Raw genomic sequence first — 9,748 nt, 5'->3', positions numbered from 1 at the left:
GCCCTCCTCCCCGCGCTCAGCCCCGCCGGGGACCCGAGCCGGGAACGGGGCTGGCGGAGCCGGGAGCGGGTCCGGAGCGCCCCGCGGAACGAGCCCCGCGGAGCAGCGGCGCGCTGCGGGAGCGCCCGCAAAAGTTTTCCTGGCCGCTCCGCTGGAATCTGGCTTTGCCTTCTTCCCCCGGTGGCATCGCTGGCGACGGGGCTCGGTTGCTTTGCTTTCAAGTCATCAGGCAAAAGAAATGTCAGCGGCCAACAGGGAGAGCCAGAGGCAGCGGCAGGTGCCCGGCGCACGGCGCTCCAGATGCGCCCGGAGAGGCTGAGAGGGAGGTGGATGCGGAGCCGGGGCTGGAACAGCCTCTTCTCGCCGTGGCAATAGCTCCTCTTTTGAATCTTGCTCTGAAAAGCGTGGCGATGCTGTAGTAAGATTTAAAATCGAGCGTCAGTGACGGCTGATTCTCCTGAAGAGGGGGAAGCACAGAGTGGGATGAATGAGGTTCACGGAGACAACTTTTCCCCTTAGGTTGGAAATCTGGGGACAGTTAAAAATCGATAAGCACCTTACATTTCAATCTTATTTTAGAGAAAGCAGAGATCAGTGCAATCCACAGTCAAGGCACAGCTTTTCAAGACTACCAGAGTGCTGTATTTCCTCAGCTCCCATTGATTTCCAATAGGAATTAACTGGCTTTTAAGCCTGCAAACATTTCTGTTTAAACCAGAGTGCTAAAATGAGTGCCATGTGTTTATTTGCTTGTTTTAATCCCTACTCAAAGTGCTTTTGTGCAAACTGTCAACTAATTCTCTGGGGCATGCTATGAAGTGGTGAAAGTCTTTCTTGACTTGTAGAAGCAGGATTCAGCCCCGTAAAAATACTGTTTTGAGTACTTGTTTGTAATTTGCTGTGAAATGAACACACACACATACATATAACTCTGCTTTCCTTCATCGATGTTTGTGTCTCTCTCCAAATGCTTAAAGCTATATTCAATAAAGAACTGGCTCAAACACGATTTGAATGCTGGTGAGGGAGAAGAATCTAAATTCAATTATTGTCAGGCAGGGGTTTACTTTGTCAGATTCAGCCATCGCACCAACGAAGTTTAAATCCAAGCGCTGAGGTGGAGTTTTTTTTTTTCACTGGAAGTTTGAACTCCATCCCATGCCAGTGCCCTCAGCAGCCCTGCATTCCTCTGTGGCAGCTGGACCAAGCAGCTGGGAATGCAGGAGGATACTTTATGAGGGCCAAATCCTGCCTGCATGGCAGTCAAGGGGATTGACTGCCACAGACTTCAAGTAAGATCCGGGTTTGGCATAAATAGATCAGCTCTGAGAATTAGGTTGCATGCAACTTTTGCAGTCCTGTCTCCTGTTTATTTTGAAGCTGTTCTCTCACTGGTTTTGTATGTCTTCGTTTAGTGGCCAGGACAAAAGGCAAAAAAAGCCGGAACAGATACTTTTGTCATCTGTTCTGTTACCTGATTTGTTTTGGGTGATCACACGAGATGGTACAGGTAAGCAGAGCAATAGGTTCTACTGGACAGAGAGTTACTTCATCTGTTTAGTAAATGACTGACTTCAACTTCCCTTTTTTCCTTCCAGCACAAAAATGTTTAATTGAGCAACATGAGGCATTAGTGAGTCCGTGACACACTTGTTTCCTTGAACATGTAGGATACACACATGTATCCATGGGAACTTACTCCTGTTAAACCCTTAAAAAATCATTTGCTGCCTGAAGTCATTCTGCAGCACAGCAGAACCTGTTCTCTGAGCAAGAGACACTTCTCCCCTCCAGCCCTGTGCTCTCACCATGCACTGAGTCTCTTCTGCACACCCACAAGCATTAGCAGAGCACTCAGTAGCGGGTGGACTTGGGCCTGGAGCGTGTGAGAGCCGTGATCAATCAGAGTTAAAAAGGGGGGGATGCAGGAGTGTGGAACAGTGATGTTTCCCATTTGTCTGTGTACACAAGGAACACATCTTTCAGCAGTGTGGGTGACGAGCTACCACAAGGAGCGGTGAATTTTCCATTTCTCCAGATGTCTAAGTAAGGACTGCAAGTGCAGGAGGATGTATTTTAATCAAACAAGAGTAGGGAGCTCAGTGCAGAATTACTGTCAGAATAAGTCCTCGGGGACTTATTGCACACAAAGCCAAGTCATCAAGGATCAAACTGTCTTTTATGAACCTCAAAGTCTGTTATTCCCCATGTGTTTTTCTTGTAATATTCCAAAAAGTATTCATATGAAAATGATTAATAATGTAGAATCATAGACTAATAGAATCACAGAATGGTTTGGGTTGGAAGGAACCATAAAGCTCATCTTGTTCCACCCCCTGCCATGGACAGGGACACCTTCCACTAGCCCAAGTTGCTCCAAGCCCCTTCCAATCTGGCCTTGGACACTTCCAGGGATGGGGCAGCCACAGCTTCTCTGGGCAACTCTTTGCACATGTACTTCTTGTTCAGAATTTCTCCTCCAGGGGCATTTGTGCTAATGCACAAAACCATACCCGGCCATCTTAAAAAATGACTCCATTTGGCATTTTATTTCTCTTTGAATAGTTGGTTTTTTTCCCAGGTGCTCAATGCCTAATTTTAAAATTTCCTAACAAAACTGTCTTCATGTTAGGAAGCAGATAGTAGCAGTCTACGTGGTGAGGGCTGTTTGAGCAGCCATGTCCAATGTCTGTTTTTTATAAACCCCTTGTTTATCCCAGTGAATAGCTGGTACTGCTTTGTCTGGCTGTGAAGGTCACAGTATATATGGTGGGCAGCCGAAGGCTGTTGCCTTGGCAAATTGAAAGGCAGCTCTCATTGCTCCATTCAGGCTTCAAAACTAAGTGCTGGCTGGGTAAAAGGTAGGCAGTGAGTGTTTGGAAGCTTAGGGACCATCTCTGTAACCTGTTGTCCTCCTGAAGTACCTTTTGGGTGGAATATTATTGTTGAGAGTGAATTTTGAATTCAGGGTGGGGAATATGTGAAATGCCACCTTTGTGTCCTTGATGTCAGCTGTGAGTGTAGCGATGCCATGGAGCACAGGTCCAACCTTTGGGTGAGATGGACTTTAGTTGTACTAGTTCTTCCTGGCCAGCTGAGCACTGATGTTTCCTGAGATGTTCTTGTGCCCTGTTGTCATGGTTTGAGAGCCCCAAAAAATCACCATGTGGATGACTCTCTTCCCATCGGATTCCTACTCAGCAGGAAGTGGAAAAACTTAACTGATCTCTTGCCAAAGCATCAGGAAGGTATTTTGCTTTTGCCAAGTTCGGAGGGGTCTTGATACAGCATCCACGTGAGAAGGGCAGAGAGGGATGTCTCTGGAGAAGCCCAAGGGGGAGGTTTGTTAGATCCCAAGCACGTGCTGTCAGATGAGATCCATACATTCATTTCTTAATCCTAAACTTAGAGGCTTGAAGTTACCATCTGTTAGTGCAGAGCCTGGAAATGGAATGTAGCATTGCAGTGGAAGTGGATGACAAAGAGGTATCGAAAGCAACTGCAGCACAATATCCCATGGGACACCCAGAGACTGATCTGGCTGCGTTGCTAACTCGATAGTGGGCACCATACAGATCCTTTTCTCAAGTTACCAGCACACTAATATATAACCCCTGCAGCTTGGCAATCAAATCTCATCAGAACTACGTTTGTGCTCTGCGATACACGCAGGGCTTCATCTCTCTTTGAAATTGTTTCTGAACCAGAATTGTCACTCAGGTGCAAAGGATTATCTAAAATCATGGACTTTGCACACCGATTGCAGTGGGGTCACTCCTGAGCTACAAAGCTATGAGCAAAAGCAAATTCAATCCCCCACTTCTGAAAGGGTGTTGTTAACATCTGTGTTTATAGGTAGAGTTGAACGTGCCCTTAAATTTAAATTTACAGGTATACTTTATTTTAAGGTTAGAGCTCTCTCTCCCCACCCAGATGTTTGAAAGGCAAGTGTCCTGGTCCTGGAGGAGTCACTGGAGAGACTCTCTACAGAGGGCTGTGGGACAGGTTTCAGTCAGCACTATTTCAGGAATGTGGTCGAGTGGGTTTTTAAAAGCCATCCCAGATATAAAGAACATAGGAGGGGCTTGTCCTCGTACCTCTTAATCACAGTGCTCATGAGCAGGTGCGTTGCTCTGTGGTCCCTGGTGCCGTGTGGGAAGAGCAGAGGCACCGGCAGCGAGAGGGCGGAGGCGCCGCAGGGATTTGCACCCGCAGGGGATCTCCTTTTGGAGACAGCTGCAGCCTGGCTAGAGGAGGGCACCATGTGGGTTGCTGAGTCCAATTCCATGTCATTTCAAGCACCAGTGTTATAGATACGAGTCCAGAAAATCTGCTCCTCACCTCTCCTCCATCCAAAGTCATCAAAGCATCCTTGGAGTGCTGCAGTAAGCCCGAGACCTTCAGTGCTGCAGATTACACCTGGCAGACACTGCAGTGGCAACGTGAAAAGATGGGGAGATCAAAGGCTTTGTCCTTGTTTTTTGCAGTAGGGGAAGAATGTAAATTGTGTGCTATTACAGTGACTTTCAGCAGTACGGGCTCTGGCAGGATTTTTAGGTCCCTCTCCTTGTGTTAAAGCATTTGAGATCGTTTTACAATGGAAAAAAATACATCTTAATAACCCCAAGTCATTTCCTGTGGAAACTCAAACCACTATTACACTTTGATTTGAACTCTGTCTCTCCCCTGAAAGACAGACTGTACACTGAAAAAAAAAAGAATCCTCTTCCTTCACCATGCATAAAAGTGCTCAGGAGACCATCTTGGCTCCAGGGAGAGTTTTGTTGTTATACAACAGGGCATCTGCACAGATTGTGCACTGAAGTGATGGTGCCAAACAGCTGGCAGAGATCTGGGCCACAGAGCACAGGGTAGAGCCAGGGAGAGCAGCAGGTTTGATTTGGCACTCTGACTTACCTTTTATCTCGCTGAAGAAGCTCTGGAAGTCGCATGCGCAGTGCAGTGTTGCTTTTGGTACTTGGTTTGTTTTTGTTCAAGGTGGGAAGGCTTTTAGTCCTATTCTACTGGAAAAATTACAGCATTTGTATCTGCTAATTTCTCCCTCAAAGAGGGATTGTCTCATTCTGCAGGTTAAATTCCACTTGGAGTATGCAAAACCTACAGCACACTGATTCCCTCAACTCAACCTGTTGTTAATAAAGATACTGGAAAGCCTCTTTTATTTCCTGACTTTTGTTATATTTCTTTGTCCACACAGAGAAATTACCTTCAGGTGAACAATCTGCATTTCATAAGAGCAACTGTGAGAGGAGCTGCAAGGATGGTGCATCCTTCATAGTGGAGAGGGAAACTCCTGCGCTGATTTTGGAGGAACGATTAATAGAAGGGATGTTTTTTCATACTGGTTTTATAAGAATTATATAAAATTGACAGATGTGATAAAAGGATGGAAGCCCAAGGAATCTGTTTTGCCAAAGAAACAATTCCCAGTCAAGCCTCATGCTTGGTGTCTGGGTCAGAGCTCACTTGAGTCAGCAGGAACATTTCAATGGGCTTTGGAGAAAGCCAGTGACTAAAAACCAAACAAGAACAGAGCTGGGTCCAGCTTTGGGGGTGTTTGAACTGAGCAGTGACTCTGCCTTAGAGGTTGGCAGCACAGCATCCTTTTAAAGGTAGATTATTTAAACCTCTTCCAGCAGCAACCACACTTGGTGCATCACAGAGCAGCACTGAGAGTTCTCCAGCACTGCTTTGACTCCTGGCACAGTTCTTGGGGTGAGGGTGATAGCTCTGTGTGGGACTCAAAGCCCCTGCTTACTCATTCCTCTCCTCATTATCTGCCTTCTCTTAGAGGTTTCTTCCTCCTGAGCTCCTCAGAGAGTTACTTGGTGCAGGTCTGGATGTTCTGCAGAAAAGGAGACTGTACCCCAACCTGGCAGCACCAGGCAGGGAATCTCATCACTACCAGTTTTATCCATAAGCTGACTTTTGCCTCCAGATTCTGGTGCCTCTGGGGAAGCTGAGAAACATTTGTCATATTTTCTTTCTAATCCTGCTCTGGCTTAATTATGTGAGGGTATGTGTCAGAGTCTATCAATGTCAGATGTTGCTGCTGAAAGGGGATTTTGACTGGTGGAAACTCCAGCTGTGTGGGTACCTACATGGGCTTTGGTGAGAGCAGTGAAGTCCTCTTTGTTCTGGTTTTTCCATTGCCTTTGGATCAGAATTTGTCCCTCTTTAGATTTGCAATAAACTTGATTTTAGAAGCCTTGACCAAGTGGAGCAGAGGGTTTACTCTGTGTGTTCCACTTCCAGTCCTGAAATCACCTTCAGAACAGTCCTTTTCCCACCCAGGGCCAGGGCAGGGCTGTGCTGCTTGAGCCCCTGGGGGGGCAGAGGGGTTTGTTTGGACTGTGCCTGGAGAAGCTGCACAGTGCCATGGCCATGTGCCACCAGCTCCTGACAGCTCCTGGGTCACACTGACACAGAGAGCTTTGTCCCCAGGATCTCTCTCCTGCATGTCACTCACTGTACCCTCACCATGGATGATGAGGATAAACAGGAGCACTGGAGGGGAACGGTAAAACACAGGGATATGTTTGTTTGTTTATTGGAGGGGGTTTTGGACTAATTTATTAAACTCACAGCGACTTGTAGACAATCAGAAAATCAGTGTCCAGAAACTCAAAGCCTTAAGAACTAAGCATTAGGAGCACAGCTTTTTCCCTGCAGGCTGTGGAGAGCCAGGTACATTTGCAATTCTTTGCTAATCAGGCTGGGGCTAGATCAGAATATTTATGTAAAAACGCTGATACTTTTATTACTGAAGACAGGCCAGAGCTCAGGCCCCTACAGTTTGCCCAGAAAATGGAATATTTGATTTTCCCCTAATAACAGTGTGTTTTTCTTGTCTCCTGGCAGTTGGCACGAAAGCTCTGAAGGACGTGACACACGGCAAAGAGAAAGTCAAAATCTGCTGGGCCATATGATCAGCTCACATTGCAGTGGGCATGTTCCTGGCTCCACAAAGCTTCACAGCCGTGAAAACTATTCCTTGCTTCCTGGTGGGAATTTGTGCCTTTGCTTTAACTGTCTGCAATAAGTTGTAAGTATTTGCTGTCAAAGCATGCAGTGTTAATGCTTCCTTTGAATATAAAATGACCTGGGATTGGTAAGGGAGCATTGGTGGTCCTGCTGTTGTTGAGACAGGTCCAGGAGAGACACTTTGTTGATGTACCCTTCCCCAGGCAGTGGGTTTGATGTGAGGAACAAAACTCTAAGGGTAAGTTGGGATTTGCAGAGTCAGCTGTGCCACAATAGGGTGAAACCCCCGTTTTCCCATTTGGGTGACTGGTACAGTGCTAGTGTGGAGCCCATAAAGAGCTTTCCAACCCTCTGTCACCCTTCCCTCAGTAAATCTGCTGCTGCCTGTGATGGTCAGGCACTGACTCAGTGATGACTCTCAGTGATGACATGGAGATGTGTGGCTGCATTGGACAGGCACAATCAAAAGGTTCTTTTGAGCACTTAGTGACCCCTTCAAGGTCCAAAACAAGGCATGACAAAAAGAGAGACCAGATGATACAGGCACAGCTGTTTATAAACCAAAGGCTTTATTATTCCTCACCAGCGATCAGCAAATCATCAGCTACAAACTGCTGCCTTTAAAATTCAACCTTTGAAAAAGAGGGGATTTATCTTCAGAAGGATTTTCCTGCACTGGGCTCAACAGGAGAAATGAAAGATAAACATCACTCTCGCAGAGTCCGGGGAGGGGAGTCTGGTCAGTGCAGCTGAATAGCTTCGGGCTTTTTGTTCCTGCTGGTGGGAGGCGAAGCGATCCGGATAAAAGGGCTGCTCGGGAGAGGGGAAGCTCTGCACGGGGAGTCACTGAACTCAGGGAAAATGCCGCATCTCGGGCTTGTTTTTATCAGGGTGACAAATGCAGCCTTTTTTCCCCCATGAACTGCAGCTGTAGGATGCTGTGGGGCACGCTGAGACCTGCGGCTCCGGGACCCTCCTCCTCTCACGGAGCTGCAAACTCACACCCAGCAGCACGGAGGGTGAGAGGAGGTTGTGTGTCTTTGGCCTAATGTACAGAAATTTGTGTTTGTAGCTTCTGGTAGGGACACAGCAAGTGCATTCATCTCGTTAAGAGAATTGCAGGATGGTTGCTTAGTCTTACCAAGTGTTGCAGGAGAGTTCCTGTACCCTGAGCAACAGGTAGAAATAGAAGTATCTCGAGGTCTGCCAAACCAGCCTGTGTGTGTGAGGTGTGGGACTTTGGAAAGAAAGGATTGGAGGTGGTGTTGGAGTAAAGAGTTGGACCTGATGGGTTTTCATCACAGCCACCAATTAGGGGGTGGATTTTTCTGCTGAAGTGCAGAAAAGGGGCCGGGATTTCTCTGCCTTCCTCAGAGCTCAGAGGGTGGATGTGTGGGGACACCAGCACTTTCACCTGTCAGCACCAGGGGAGATTTGCCTGCTGAAAAAGAGCCCTACATTGTACCCCAGCTAGTGTGGATGAGAGACAGGTAAAAGACAGGTTCTCTGCTATGGGGTATAATCAGCTTTTCTCTTTCAGGATTCAGGCTGATGAGCTGTGGGTTGGAGCATCTTCCCCAGGTGGGAGAAAGAGCAGAAAATGTGTTGTTCTTCACTTCCCAAAGAGCTCTTTGTTCCCCCCACCCCTTCTTAACCTGTTCAGAATCATCTCCCTGTTGGGAATATGGAATTGAAAGAAGGTAGGAGAGTATCTGACAGACCCACTGGGATTCAGGGTGGGCTTTCAAGACTTTTCTTAGATACTGGTAAAGTGATGAATGCAAGCACTGGCTGTTATTACTCGATTCTCCTAATCTTCATGTTGCCCATGGCCCCAGGGTTGTTCTCTGCACTGACACTTTGAATTAGCACACCACTGGAGGGAAGGAGACTGTGGGAATGTTCGTGTCCCAGGGAAGTGCTGAGATGTTGACTCGTGTCTGGCAGTTGTGAGGGCATGTTGGCTGGAGATGCCACCTCTGCTCAGCCCTTGAGGTGTCACAGCACTGCTACTCAGCTGAGATTCAAAGACACATCTCCAGAGCCTCACATATCAATTCAGCTTTTGAAAGAAGCTTCTGCTTTGCAAGTAGTGAAAGAAAGGCCTCTCGGTGAAGGAAAGAGCCTCTTCAAACCCTGTGATGATAGTCCTCAGAGAGGGAATTCCATTACTCCTAGAAAGATGCCAAGGCAAAAGTCTGTCTAAGCTGCTGCATGTGCTTTAAAAAACCTACATCTTATTCTTTTAAAAGGACTTAGAGATGTAGGGTCACAAATTTGATTTAAAATCACTGGGATTTAGGCACTGGAACAGTTTTGAGGGTCCAAGCTGTAAAACAAATGCAGAGTGCAACCCTCCAGTGCCCCTCTGCAGCTCCCAGCTCCTTGTTCAGCGCTCAGGCTCATCAGGCAAGCTCCCCCTGGGTGCAGGTTTGTGTATTTATCGCAGAAAGTGGCTGAAAAAGGAGCTGCCGCTGACAGGGGAGGAAAGGGGTCAAACATTATCACAGTGATCTTGTCAGCAGCATGTCCTGGCTGGTGTTAGTTCCTCCTGCTTGGGCTGTCAGCTGTGAACCCCCCTGTTCTGTGCTGTCACAGTTAGATCTGCTGCAGGGATCCCAGCTCTTCATGGCCATTGCTGTGACCCAGACCCAGAGGGGAGTGAGCAGAAAGGCAAATGCCCAAGGAAGTGTTTGAGCCCGGGGTGGGAGGGATGGTCCCACCTGCCCCAGGCTGCACGTGC

At 47.4% G+C, this 9,748-nt stretch overlaps 1 protein-coding gene across 1 annotated transcript in view; it reads left to right on the top strand.

Annotated features, from left to right (window-relative positions):
- The window catches only part of LOC127475593 (uncharacterized), a 148,028-nt gene that overhangs the window by 1,201 nt on the left and 137,079 nt on the right, over positions 1–9,748 (top strand). The window contains exon 2 of the mRNA XM_051797563.1: positions 6,883–7,066. Coding sequence (XP_051653523.1) covers positions 6,972–7,066 — 95 coding nt within the window. The 5' untranslated portion in view covers positions 6,883–6,971. The remainder of the gene's footprint in view (positions 1–6,882; positions 7,067–9,748) is intronic.

Source organism: Manacus candei, unplaced genomic scaffold, assembly GCF_025592945.1.
Source record: "Manacus candei isolate 608988 ecotype Guabito, Panama unplaced genomic scaffold, ASM2559294v1 h1tg000047l, whole genome shotgun sequence".
NCBI lineage: Eukaryota > Metazoa > Chordata > Aves > Passeriformes > Pipridae > Manacus > Manacus candei.
Note: the sequence above shows the minus strand (reverse complement) of the source record. Positions and strands in the feature narration are given on the sequence as shown.